The sequence below is a fragment of the Trachemys scripta genome, chromosome 4 (assembly GCF_013100865.1).
Source record: "Trachemys scripta elegans isolate TJP31775 chromosome 4, CAS_Tse_1.0, whole genome shotgun sequence".
Classification (NCBI taxonomy): Eukaryota; Metazoa; Chordata; order Testudines; family Emydidae; genus Trachemys; species Trachemys scripta.
The window spans coordinates 127789340-127803721 of record NC_048301.1 but is presented as its reverse complement, the minus strand read 5'-3'; the positions used below and the strand labels follow the sequence as shown (position 1 = coordinate 127803721).

Sequence of the window (14382 nt, the reverse complement as noted above, 5' to 3'; positions counted from 1 at the left end):
TTTGAGTGCTTGTTCATGTCAATTCCAGTCAGGTGTGCGCGCGCGCACGACAGCCAGAAGATTTTTCCCCTAGCAGTATCTGTCGGGTTGGTCTGGGCGCCCCCTGGAGTGGCGCCATCATGATGCTCAATATGGGGCCCTACTGACTCGCCATCCCCTCAGTTCCTTCTTACTGCCAGTGAGCATTAGCTGGAACTTCCCCTTGCTCTTGTAGTGATAAGTGTATGTGGCAGTCTGTATGTAGTTAGTGTTAAGTAGTTAGTAAGTACTTTACTTAGTTCTTAAGTTTCCTATCCCAGCGCTAGGGCATCCCGCGGTCTGCTGGCTTCAAAGGTCTGCGGCAAGTGTATGCCCAGAAGTGATCCTCGTACTTCGTGTTTGGGGGAGAGCCATCAAAAGGATTGCTGTATGATCTGCAGGGGGTCAGAAGCAGGCCTTTTGAAGGTGTGAACAAGGAAGACACACCAGAACTTGGACTGGATCCAACCCGCCTTACCTTCTCGTCCCGACTATCCCCTTTCTACTCTGTGTGGGCCCATATCACATCGGACTGCTGGGTGCTCTGCATAGTAGAGAGGAGATACTCCCTCCAATTCTCTGCCCTTCCATCACCCTTCCCTGTCCCTCTTCAGGGACCCTTCTCACAAGCAACTCCTCGTACAGGAGGTGCACTCTTATCGCTAGGAGCAGTGGAAGAGGTTCCTCAGGAGCTGAAGGGCAAAGGTTTCTGTTCCCAGTATTTCCTAATACCAAAAGCCAAAGGTGGGCTAAGGCCCATTCTACACCTGCAAGAGCTCAACAAGTTCATGAGGAAACTGAAGTTCCGCATGGCCTCTTTGGCCTCCATCATCCCTTCCTTGGATCCAGGGGACTGGTATGCTGCCCTTGACTTGAAGGATGCGTACTTTCATATTACACCGTCCCACAGGAGGTACCTCAGGTTTGTGGTGAGAGGCAAACACAACCAGTTCACAGTCCTCCCCTTTGGCCTGTCAGCTGTGTCTCGTGTGTTTATCAAATGCATGGCGGTTGTGGCTGTGTTCCTGCGCAGGCGGCAGATACAGGTGTTCCCGTACCTCGATGACTGGCTGATCAAGGGCCACTCCAGGGCTCAAGTGGAGCTACAAGTCAACTTCATAAGAAAGACGTTCGATGAACTGGGCCTTATCCTGAACGTGGGGAAATCAACTCTCTCCCCTGTTCAGTGGATAAAGTTCGTAGCGGCAGTGCTGGACTCGACACACGCCAGGGCATACCTTCCGCAAGCGAGGTTTTGGCCCTGGGTGACATCATTTAAGTCTCAGGCATTTCCAACCACCATAGCAAGGAATTGCCTGAAACTTCTAGGACACATGACCTCTTCTTGTACCTCTGTGGTACAACATGCCAGGCTCAGACTCCGGCCTCTCCAATAGAGGAACTGTTGTGTTAGGGAGCATTTATTTCATTAGCTTTTTCAGGTCAAATGGCTAAATTGTGAGCTTGGCAGGTGGGTAAAGGAAATAATTTTTGGGCTACTTTGCATATAATTTTCAGTCTACAGATGTTCCACTAATGATGGGAGCATGTCAGAAAGTTTCAAATCCAAACTTTGCAGTTTCTTTTCAAATAGGGAAGGGGAAAAAAGCCTTAAAAGCATGATGACATGTTAATCATTCTGGCCTTTCCTGAATTGATATGTCCTCTAATGCTGGGATAAAACTTGAGGAGTTGCCAGAGATTAACAGCAGATGGCACCACTTCACTACTTGCCAGACCTTTTTTGCGGAAAGCTGCTGACCATGTTGGTATAACCAAGAGAGAAGAATCCTCTGTAGAAGTAATTAGATTTAGTCTAATTTCTTGTGCCTTTTCAGTATCCTAATTGATGTTTCATAAAGGATTTAAACATGGGTAGGATATGGGGGTGTTGATCGCTGATACATTCATATACGAGCTAAGATGGCTATGAAAAAGGAATATTGGGAGCAGAAAAGGCGCTAGTGAATCCCGTTAGTCTCACTTAGTAAGGAAAAGGCACCTAAACCCTGTCAACTAAGCATGGTGGCAAATGAGAAGAGACATGCTGTGAATTGGGCTGTTTGAGAAGCACTGGTAGCCACACTAAACTGTAAAGGTACCTGCTGTCCTCTTTTTCCCTAGCCTGCCATTGCTAGCTTGTTGCAAGCAGCTGGGCTGCTTGCAGATTAACTTTATCTGGAGGAAAACCAGCAGGTGATTAGAGAGACAAGGTGGATGAGGTAATATCTTTTATTGGACCAACTTCTGTTGGTGAGAGAGACAAGCTTTCAATCCACACACAGCTCTTCTTAAGATCTGGGGAAGTTACTCTGAGCTGCACAGCTAAATGCAAGGTGGAACAGATTGTTCAGCATAAGTGGTTAGCCCATATTCTAAGGCAGGGGTGCCCAACAGACAGCTCGCGGGTCGTACATGGCCCACCAGAGCATTTCATAACGCCCGCAGCCTGCTTCAACGCAATATACTAGAGGCTGATTCATTAGTGTTTTGTCGTCATGCTTACATCATTTTAGTTTACACCAGTGTGTAAATAAACAATACTGTACACAAAAGCTACCTATCTAAATACATATGAAACAAGCTGAACTTAAAATATAAATCAAGACAGGTGACTTTGAATCTTATTAAAATATGTAGAATTTGTTTGGCCCACACAAGGTTGTGCTTAGGTTTCTGTGGCTGTCCTGTGTAATAAGTTGGGCACCACTCTTCTAAGGGACCATTCAAGATAGAGGGGCCGGTTAACACCTCTGCAGTCATAGGACAAAAAGGGGTCATTGGTGGATTACAGATTTTTGTAATAAGCCATACATTCAGTGTCTTTGTTCAATCCATGTATATACCCCTGAACATACTTAAAATCATCTTCACCAAAGATCCTCCACCATTTTGGTCCTTGTTGGGTGCCAATCACAACATGTGGTATACCTCATGCAGTGCACTAAATGCCCCAATAGCAACTATGTGGGTGAAACCGGACAATCACTACATGCTCGAACTGACACAGGAAAATGAGACGAAAAACTCCCTATCACCTCTCGGTGAATGATTTTTACAAAGTAATTGCTCTATATCTTTCAGTCCTTCTCAAAGAAAACCTGCACAACACTTTCAAATGTCGACTCTGGGAGTTTAATTTCATAACTCTACTAGACACTAAAAATCATGAACTGAACAGACACACTAGATTTATGGCTTATTACAACAATTTGTAACCCAGGAATGTAAAAATCGGGACATTCGTTTACATAACCCTGCCAGATTGCTCACTTACAGATGTAAGCGAAGCTGATGTAAATGAGCGTATTCTGCAGCAGAAAAGTGAAGGACTGGAGTAGTCGTCTGGGTTCTTTCAGTCTGCCACTCACTCTTGCTCTGTGGCTTTGGGCAAGTCTCACTTTCTTGGTGCTTTCAGTCTATAGGAAACTAGACTGTGTGTGGGCCTTTATGTTGCAAGAACAATTACTTTTTTTTGTTTAATACTTGGCTACTGTCCTGAGTAGCATATACTGTTGCTTACTTGGCAGAACACTTGCATGCTTCTCAGAGGTGTTAGGCTTACCTGATGCTTGCAAAACACTGTAAAAATGTATGGTTGAAAAATGCTAAGTAAGTTAAAAATATTATTATTGTATTACAGGGGCAGGAGTGGTCTCCCTATTCCCCTGTAAGCTATATCTAATAGTGACATCAATGACCTTCCCTTTTCACAGATGTCATCTGGGTGATCCTCAGCGTGGAGGTTGGAGGACTTTTAGGAGTAACGCAGCAGCTGTCATCCTTCGAAACGGAATTCAACACACAACCACATCGCAAGGTAGAAGGAAACTTTAACCCCTTCGCCTCTCCGCAGAAGAACAGGCAACCAGATGAAAACAACCTAAAAGACCCTGGGGGTTCTGAGCTAGGCACAATCAGCAAAAACACGTGGGGGCCTGCTCCTGACCAAATTGAACAAGATCAGAACGGACTGTCACAAAACTCTGTAAATCTCTCCCCCAGCAGTCACTCGAACAACTTGTCGGTAGTGACGTACAGTAAGGTAGGTGCCCTGGGAGAACAAGAGAATGGGTAGGTGACGACCATTGTGTGTATCGTGATAGTTCTTCTTCGTTACAAACTGTGAAGCCCTCCCTTCCGTCTCCGCCTGACCTGCTAAGATTTGAATATAAAACCGTCTAACTCTGCCAGCTCCTCACCTTATATTAAACAAAATAAAACACCCTTTTCATCCAGTAGATTCTACTAGGTCCACATTTTTAAAATCCTTGATGTTAACCTAATCTTGGCTGGGTGCTGTAACTGATAGTGGTTGGAGCCCTCTCCAATATGGTTAAGAAGAAAGTCACAATATCTTCAGACTCAGATATAGGTGATTTAAAAAAAATACATCCTACACATCTTGGGATTCATCCAAAGAATTTTTTTGCTGTAACAAATGGGCAGGGGGATGCCTAGTTCAACATTTTGGTCTCAGGAGCCACTGTTCAGGAATAGTCAGTCCGAGGACCATTCCTGTTTGTGATCTTTTCTTGTCTCTATAATCATGTTTTAAAATCTCCTTAAGAAGCTTGCTTGATGGATGCTATACAAATAAGTTTGAGTGATATTTTAACTTTTTTTAGATGCTTGTGTGTACAAATACGTGAAAAATGAATTGCAGGATTATTTACACTTCAAAATCCTATTATTGCAAGAGGCATGTCTAGGTGTGTATTGTCCTATGTCCAGAATAGTTGATTTTAAAATCCTTTAAACATGCTTAAGTGTACTTTACACAGGCTATGTAGTTCAAGAATACTCAGTTGCTGTTTGCGTTAATAAAGTCCTAATGTTAGGAACTACAGTGCTGTAGATGAACTGGTTAAACTGCTTGTAATGTACAAATGGATCCATTCTATAGTACCCCACTTTGTACTGAGGTTACATATTTGTTCTAACTTTTACTTACAGCAGGTACCAAAATAGGAGATGCAACTGTACAGCAAACTATCAATTGCCCTCTTCATATTATACACCTCAGACCAACAGTTGTATGAGACTTATTGGGTCCTGCTTCAAGATGGAACTCAACAACCTTAGTTGGAGCTTGATTGCTCTGGGAATTGGGAATGATATAAAGCTTTTCATCTCTAGATTGCCAAGTCAAATCCAGCCTTAATCAGTAGTGACTGAAAGCTCTTACTGTCTGATGATTGCTTACTGTGTTTTGGTCCAGGCCCTGTGGACAGTGGCCTTATCACAAATCACTGCTCAGTCCCTATGGAGAGTCCAAGAACTAATGTACCTGTCGACTGAACTCTGCTTATCCCCATAAGTGGTCCCGCTGTAAAAGGCTGAGGCACATTGGTGGGATAATGTGGGGGAAGTTGACCTGTTATTAGTGTGATGTATATGTTCTGTATCTAGAGGGCTGCATTTCCAGGATTGATAAGTGGACACCTTTAAGGAGTGTTTTAAGTACATGCAAAGAACTGAAATAAAAACTCATTAATTTAGCTGAGATACTGGACTAATCTGCCAGTTTTTCACCGCTACAGATGGAATCAAGTCTAGTTTATGTAACACATGACAACTTGGTTGTCCTAGTCTTAGAATATGTCCACACTTGCAAGTGAAGGTAGGCAGAGCTATACTAGGTTTAATCTAGCTACCCTGGGTAACAGTAGCAGAGTACATGTGGTGTCATGGGTTTAGGCATGGGTTAGCAGCCGGAGTCCTGCAGAGTCCCTGGGTATGTATTCCGGTTGCTTGTCCGTGCCACCACATGTACGGAAGGTATACCTGTGACCAATCACGCTTTCACTTGCAGTATAGACAGACCCTTGGGAATAAATTTTCAGCTGAGCTTGGGCATTTTGTGCCAGCACATTTTGGTTGCAGAATTTGGTTATTACATACGTCTACTTTAGGGTTACCATATTTTAATAAAACAAAAGGAGGACACTCCACGGGGCCCCGCCCCAACTCTGTCCCTTCCCCGCCCCAACTCTGCCCCTTCTCCGCCCGCTCCGCTGCTTCCCGCGAATCAAATGTTTGCAGGAAGCCTGTCTCAGGCAGGCAGCAGGTAAGCTGGGGCGGTGGTGGGGGGCGCGAGGAGGTGAGGCCCCGGCCGACAGCTCCCTCCGGTGGCAGGCCCTGGCGGCTCTGGCCCTGGCCCTAGCGACTCCACCTCGGCTCGGGCCCCAGCCGGGGGCCGAACACCCCCGGTCCCAGCAGCTCCCGGCCCAGCTTGGCTCAGGCCCCGGTTCCGGCCGAGCGGCTCCGGCCCTGGGTGAGCGGTGCCAGTGGCGGCCGAGCACTGCCGGCCCCAGCGGCTCTAGCCCGGACCCAAGCCCCACGACCCCTCTCTATTTTCCCGGACATGTCCGGCTTTTTGGATTTTCCTTCTGGACGGGGATTTGAGGACCAAAAAGCTGGACATGTACGGGAAAATCCGAATGTATGGTAACCCTAGCTACTTGATTGGCACCTGCTGTTGGGTAGGCAGGTGGTTACTAAGATTTGCACCTGCCATAAAGTACAGGTGCCACAAATCTGGGTGTGGGGTTTTTGGTGGAAACAAATTGTGCTGTGAAAAGGGAGGCGGGGCTATTAAAATGTGTCCTTTAGTCTCTGCTATGCATCTTCCCACAAGTCAAAACAACCATATCTTTTGATACAGTATAGCACAACTGAGTTGCTACTCATTAAGAAGCCCAGACTAGAACAGTGTAGACGTTTTAAGCTTTAAATTAGTGTGTTGATGAGCTGTGTTGGAAACCCAACTGAAATACTAGGTACAGTAACTCCTCTCTTAAAGTTGTTCCAGTTAATGTTGTTAAGTTGATGATCAATTAGGGAACATGCTCGTTTAAAGTTGTGCAATGCTCCCTTCTAACGTCTTTGGCAGCTGCCTGCTTTGTCCACTGCTTGCAGGAAGAGCAGCCCGTTGGAGCTAGCTGGTGGGGGCTTGGAATCAGGGTGGACCGGCAGCCCCACTATCAGCTCTTCGCTCCCCTAAGTTCCCTGTGCTGCAGCTGCCCAGCAGGCTAGCAGTTGCCGACATTCAGCTGTCCCTCCCCCCACTGCCATGTGCTGCTCCTGCCCTCTGCCTTGGAGCTGCTCCCAGAGACTCCTGCTTGCTGTATTGGGGGGGGGAGTGGGGGGCTAATGTCAGGGTGTCCCCCTCCCCCTGTTCCTGCACCCCGCTTACCCCATTTCCATAGAGCAGGGGGGACACATGACAGGATTCAGGATGGAGGGAGCTTCCAGGCAGCAGCTGTGGTCTCAGCAAGCTGATCTAATTAACAAGACAGTATACTTAAGACTGGGGTCAGCTACTTAAAGGGGAAATGCGCATCTCTCTGTCACAGACAGGGTGTGTGTGTCTGTCTCTGTCTGCTATGCTCTCTCCCCTCCCTCCATGCCTGCTGCCTTGTAGAGTGAGGCTACATTAACGAGTTAACCCTTGAGGGCTTAGCCAAATGCTAGTTCATCATTTAGCAGTATGGCATTCCCTGGAAAATATCCCACTTTCTGACTCCTCCACCTCAACCAAGCTTCACAATCATCATCACTGTGTACCAGTATTAAATTGTTTGTTTAAAAATTATACTCTGTGTGTGTGTATATACACCTCTACCCTGATATAATGTGACCCGATATAACATGAATTTGGATATAACACGGTAAAGCAGCGCTCCGGGGGGGCAGGGCTGCGCGCACCAGCGGATCAAAGCAAGTTCGATATAATGCGGTTTCACCTATAACGCTGTAAGATTTTTTTTTTTTGGCTCCCGAGGACAGCGTTATATCAGGGTAGAGGTGTATATACACTCTGTGTGTGTGTGTGTGTGTGTGTGTATATATATATATATATATACACACACACACACACTGTATACAGTCTTTTGTCTGGTGAAAAAAAATTCGCTGGAACCTAACCCCCTCATTTACATTAACTCTTATTGGGAAATTGGATTCGTTTTGCTTAAAGTTGCATTTTTCAGGAACATAACTACAACATTAAGTGAGGAGTTACTGTATGTTGGGATAAATGTGGTGTAGCTATTTAAGGATAATCTCTTTCCCATATTGCCTAACTGTCTGGAAGGCAGTGACAGCTAGTATGGTGGTACAAAGCTAGAAACAGACAGGAGCTACATCTTGGATGAGCAAAGCTAAAGGAAGAAGGGGCTAATTCCATGGGCAAGGGTTACATTCATCTCAACAATCTGGGCTAGTTTGTCATTGCTATCCATTTGGATCATGATCTGTTTTGACATGAGTCAGTCTAATCTAGTCCCAGGAGGCATGTGTACGGTGGTCAACCTGTCTTCTAGTGATTCCTTCTTCTGATTGACTGGAGTTTAGCTTATCCATTGCTTCTGACTTGTGATAACCATCACAAAAGATCCCTCATCTGCTTTCAGCCAAAAGGTAACTAATAATAGTTCAGAGGGCTAACCAACTATCATGGTTTCTTTTCCCAACACGGAAAATGATCACAGCCTACTAATCTGGTCTTGTCTTGCAGTGCTTGTGCACAAAGCTCAGAGTTTTGTTTCAGGCTGCCAAGTGATTTCCACTGTCTTTTGACAGAAGCTGAAGTGGACTGGGCCTTAATATTACTTAATTTGATTACCTCCTGCTTAGAATACAGGCCCCTTAAAGAGTTTCTGTGCTATTGATCATGTGCTGTTCTTTCCATGGTAAATTGGTATCTAAACACTACCTCGACACTTTAAAAGGTGACTTTCCAGCAGGAGACTGTCAATTGCAGGAACCTCTTTGCTAATCTATGCTTGTGTGTCACTGTATTTGGTACCTTTTCTAAAGGAAGCAAAAATGACAGCCTGTTGTGTGTTGAAATGGCTGACAAAGCTGGTGGGAAGCTCCTGGCAGAGTCTGTTGCGTGTTGACAGCATTTTGGGAATGCAGGTGGAATATTTTTGTCACATCCAGAATTTATTATTGGGTTGGCAGAACAAAGTAAGACTGCTTCACACACATTACCTTGTGAAAGCTGGATGCATGTGTGATCTATCACTATCAGGAATTGAACACCTACACTGCATGGTGGTTTTTGCTGGGGAGGGACACTACATTCACAATCAAAAGCTCTGTGAGACTCTGGGATGTGCCAAGTGAGAAGCAGTAGGAGAGAATGACCAATCCTTCTGCATCTCATATCCTTGAAGTTCCCACCTCTGTTTGAGAACTTCCGTGGTAGCCAAGCAGGTATATGCTGACCTGCTTTGCTTGAAGTCATAAATCTGGCTTGTTACTTTTGTTTGAAATACACTGGGCTGATTGTCAGCTCAATAGTAACCTGCCTATCCCAAGTGAATGGTCTGATCAAATATTAGTGAAAGGTACAAACTAGTTTTAACCTCTTGGCTTCAGAATTCCTGCAAGCATGTTAGTGCCAAATACTCCTGTTGTTGCAAGGCTGATCTTTTCCTACCCAGACAAATGTCGTAGCTCCAGTTCTTATTGCCAGAAGGATTCCAATTTTCCAAAAGCGGTCTTCAAAAATCAGAACCACTGAACTCTTCCTCTCTGTTTCCTTTTCCATTCTGCTGTTCAGGTTTGGACTAAACTGGTGCAAGATCCGGTTGAAGATCTGAAAGCTCCAACTGGGGAGCAGCTGCTATATCGTTTTGTGGTCCTAAATAGGATAACTGTGGAAATAAAAAATGTAACAAAAAAAAAACGTTTGTGACTGATTTTGATGCAAAGCACCCCAAATCTGTGGCAGAAGTTTTGTTATTACAGCCCCATTGTCTGTTGGTTAAGAGGAGATCTTGCTGGTGTTTTTGGAATGGGGGTGGAGGATTTGGTGTGTGTGGATTCATTCACTTACTGAGGTGCCTTATGCCCTGCGCTTTTATCTAGGGCTTAATAAAATAGGCAACTGGTTTCCTCCAAACCAGGGCTGTTCTGAAGACCAACCAATGCCCAAGGCTGCTAGACTAAGCACTTTGCCTTGAAAAGCTGCCTTACCTTTTCTGCCCTAGGGAGAAAGGAGTTCAGAACTGGGTTTCCATTCCCAGAAATCATCAGGAAACTTCTCCGTTCATCCAGTGTCCCTGGATTCACATGATCACAGTTCCTCTCCAGTGAATGGTTTCTGTAGACAGTGTGTCAAGTAAAGCAGAAGCTTTGACACCACGAGTTTCTGGACCCACATTTAAAATTTGCTTAGGTCCAGTGCTGTCACTCTCTTCTTGCAAGCTGGAAATCTTTCTTTAAAAAAGTTTTTTCCCTAGGGAGGAATAACATGTAAGAGATTCACCCTGCACTTGGGTGGCTGTTTAAAGGGAGGTGGAGGGCTCCTTAGGGAAACTTCAGAAGTATTAAACCACTTCACCAGCACATGGTGTGCATGTACTTGTCACTCTGCCTCTCCATCTGGCTATTCCTTTCCTCTGGGGGGGCAGGGGGGAGGGTTGGATTCTGTTCTGCGTGTCTGAATAGTTTTTTGGGGGAAAGGGGAAACTACATGGATACTTTAAAATTGCTAGATTCTTGTGCTCTCATGTTCTTAGCGGAGAAGGCTTTATCCCAGGTGGCGGTGACTTAACATTGTGGAACAAAATGGGAGAACTGTTGTCTAATGGTTTGAGCGTGAGGTTAGATGGCAGGAGACCTGGGTTTTATTTCTGGGTCTTCCACAAACTTGCCATGTCATCTGTTGAGTCCCTTAGTGAGCTCGTGCCTCAGTTTTTCTGCACTCATAAAATGGAGTGAATTCATTGCCATGTTTAATTAAGTACTTTGAGATCAACGGAGGAAGGGATGGGTGAGGTAGCTAGGGTTTGGATAAAATTTTCCAAAGCACCTAAGTCCACTTTTTAAAATTGATGCAGGCACTTAAGAACCGAAGTTTAATTGAAAGTCAATGTCAGAATGTCTCTGAGGCATTCTCTACACTAGGAAATTTTGTGGATAATTCCAACCAGTTCAGCAGTACCAGTGGAAGTATCTCTTTAGCCAAAGCTCTGGCAGGTTCCAGATTATAACAGAGATTGTGATTAAACCTGCTGGTGTAAAAAGTGTCAGAAGTTGCCAGAGTCTTGTCTGTGCTAAGACTCCCTGTAGTGCAGCTGAACAGGTGTAAATTGTCTTCTAAAATTCCCTAGTGTAGATAAGGCCCTAGTGACAACTTGACATACCATCTGCCACTGAGGCAGGCAAGCATCTTGAAATTTCACACACAAAACATTTGGAACACTGTTCTGTGAGGCAGTGCAGGCCATGGAGTGTGGATGTATAATGATCTTTGGAGAACCAAAATCATGTGTAAGGAGACTCACTTTCTCTAAAAACGTCAGTAGAATTTAATAAAATGCCAATATCATTTATTAAAACACTAAATAGAGGCACTCTGTACTACTTCTGTAGTATATTTCTCCCTCCCTCCACTCCCAATGGTTTGATCAACTCCTTCCTAACCTTGATGCTCCAGTTTGGTGGTAACGGGCCATCCCTATGAGTTCCAGATGGGTACCTTGGTTCTTGGACTCTCAAAGGCTGAAATTGTATAGGCAGCTTACTTGGCTCCAGCGTTATGGTGGGGAAGGAATAGCACCTTGTTTCTCTCTCGTATCTCCTATATCAGAGGTTTTCAAACTTCATAGCACCGCAACACCCTTCTGACAACAAAAATTACTACACGGCCCCAGGAGGGGGGACCGAAGCTTGAGCCCACTCAAGCTCTGCTGCCCTGGGGGTACCAAAGACCAAGGGGTTCAGCCTCAGGCATGGGGCCTGTAACCTGAGCCCTGTTGCCAGGGCTAAAGCCCTGAGACTTGGGCTTTGGCCCTGGGCAGTGGGGCTTGGGCTTCGGCCTTGGACCCCAGCAAGTCTAAGCCAGCCCTGGTGACCCCATTAAAATGGGGTCGCGACCCACAGTTTGAGAACCACTGTTCTCGATTCTAGATACCCACTCTCCAAAGGGGGGGGGGATGTTCCCATTGTTCACAAAGTTTGAGCCTGAATTAGATATTTATTCTCCAAACTGGGTTAGTTGACTGCCATTATAGTTGAACTGACTTAGATCAAGTGTGGAGAAGCCACAAGCTCAGCATTGCTATTAGCCGCTGTCCTGGGACAATCACACTGCTGTTTTTAGTGTCTGCAGGTTAAACTGTTTTATCCCCCTCCTCTGTGGACCCAGGAGTTGTCTTACCTGGCTGTTGAAAGACTAATGTAGATGCAATTAACTGGTTTAGTTAAATCAACTTGGAGGACAGCTGCATTGTAGGAAGATGATCTTTCCCAGTGGTCGTAGCTGTCTCATCATATTTGCATAGCATGCGTGGAACACAAATAAAACTAAACACTCTGTTCTTCTGTTTGTATTCAGTTTACGTAAATGAGTCAAAAGAACTCAGGATAGTTTGGAGAAGCACTGACCAGGAACGGCCCAGGAAGTGATGAGGAAGAGAGAGGGACTTGTAGTGTTATCTGATGCTGCCATCAGTGTACACTGGGAGACTTTTGTGTTGCGCTGCAGCCGTGCATCAAAAAGCTCGTCTTTTTTTATAAACTCAAGTGTACCTTTTATTGATCTAAATTCAGCCACAAACAAAGGTGAAATAAAGATAGTTGTGTGAAAGTTTCTGTGTTGTGATGGTTTATAAAAGATTAACTCTCCGAGATGAAAGCGGGATTTTGATTTAACTTTAAAAATGCCTGCTTTTACAATGATCATGCGGCTCTGAGTAATCATTAGAGCATGTACCCTTTCCTTCTTCACGACCCCTATTTTAGTTTCACAGGTGGAATGTATTTAGGGTCCCAGCTGGGCTCAAATGATCTCTTATATCTCGCAAAGGTGGCTGCGCTAGTTTAGGTGCATGGATCAAAATGGTTTAGTTAAATCAACTTGGAGGACAGCTGAGGTTTACTTAAACTACTTTAGGGGTCAATATTGCCATTTGGTGCGGACAACACTGAGATCTTGGCAGCCGAAAGCTTTTCAGTTCAGCTTTTCAATGCATCTTTATCAAATGAGCTGCAGCAGTCTGCTCCTACGTTATATCACAAGTGGCCTTGTTTGCCAACACACGAAGAAAAGATGTTGGTTGTAAGGCCCATTTGAAAATCTGGCCCTTACAGACTAATCTGAAGTTACGAGATACTGCTCTTGCCTAATGTTCCACTAATCATTCTCCCCTGATAGATGCTGGACTCAGCAATAGTTTTGAGTCACTGGAAGATACTTTACTTTGCTTTATGGGTGTCATGTGGTGTTCCCTGACACTGTATAGCCCAGGGAATTACTCTTGCCTGGTTAACTGTGGTTAAACTCTTATCAGCACTTGATCATTACTTTCTAAGATGTAGTTAGTTTTAAAGATACAATAGGGCTTTTGACTTAAGGTGTGTTTGCAGCTTGACTCAGCCCATCCTACCAGACTTACGCCAATATAATCAGGGCTTTTTGGTATGAGTCATACGCAAACATCTCAGTGCTTCACAGCCAATTCCAGTTTTTATGGGTTGCAGAGCAAGCTGGTTATGGAGTTACAGCAAAATACGTTGGAGACAATATTTCTTTTGCTGCTCTGGCCCGTTGTCCTGCTTGAAATGAAGGGGTAAAACAGTCTTGCACCTTGCTTGAAAAGGCAGGCAATGGGGTTGGTGTTTAATTAGGCCATTGGCCATATTTTTACATCATCCATACAGTGGGTAACAGCAGGGCTGTATAAAGAATGCCAGAAGACCTACCTTCTGTCTCTGGGTAACCGAGCATAATGCATTTTTTTTTTCTTCTTTTTCCTTGGCATTGTTTTATGTTCCTTTAAAAAAAAAAAATTGGAATTTAATTGGTGCAGCTCTTTCAGTAAACTGTGCACCTCTGATTTATAGAGAAGTCTCAACACTGTTGAGTCTTTCTTTTTATGTATGATAAAATGCATCAAAGTTGGCTTGATTAGTGCATGGGAGATTCAAAACTAGTGTCCTTGTTAGTTTCAGACCTCCTGCTACTAGATCTGATACCTTAAATATCTTCACTTCATGGTTCACAAGGAAAACACAAGCTATTAAACGTTTCCCATTTTTGGAGGCACCTGGTTTCCGTTGAAGAAAAATGTGTATTCTAGAAATGTCAAGTCTCAAAGTCTTGAGGGAATTAAAATTGTCAGAGAGGAAAAGCTTCCTCATAGCAGGTGGGCGCAGTGACAGTGGGGAGTGTTTATAGAAGGAGACAAAGGCCATATGTACATTGGGAATTTGCCCTATTTTCAGCCACTGGCCTAGCTGTGCCACTGCGATACCCTAGTATAGACTAGGGCAATGTTTCCCAAACTTGGGACGCCGCTTGTGCAGGGAAAGCCCCTGGCGGGCCGGGCCGGTTTGTTTACCTGC

The 14382-nt window shown here is 44.7% G+C and overlaps 1 protein-coding gene across 3 annotated transcripts in view; it reads left to right on the top strand.

Moving 5' to 3' along the window:
- ILRUN (inflammation and lipid regulator with UBA-like and NBR1-like domains) overlaps nt 1-14382 on the top strand; it is a 50424-nt gene that overhangs the window by 30724 nt on the left and 5318 nt on the right. For 2 of the 3 annotated variants that reach the window (XM_034767426.1, XM_034767428.1), the window contains exon 4: nt 3735-4063. In XM_034767426.1, the coding sequence (XP_034623317.1) occupies nt 3735-4063 (329 nt within the window). Of the gene's footprint in view, nt 1-3734; nt 4064-12373; nt 12601-14382 lie in introns of all 3 variants that reach the window. The other variant, XR_004645377.1, reaches the window with a different exon arrangement.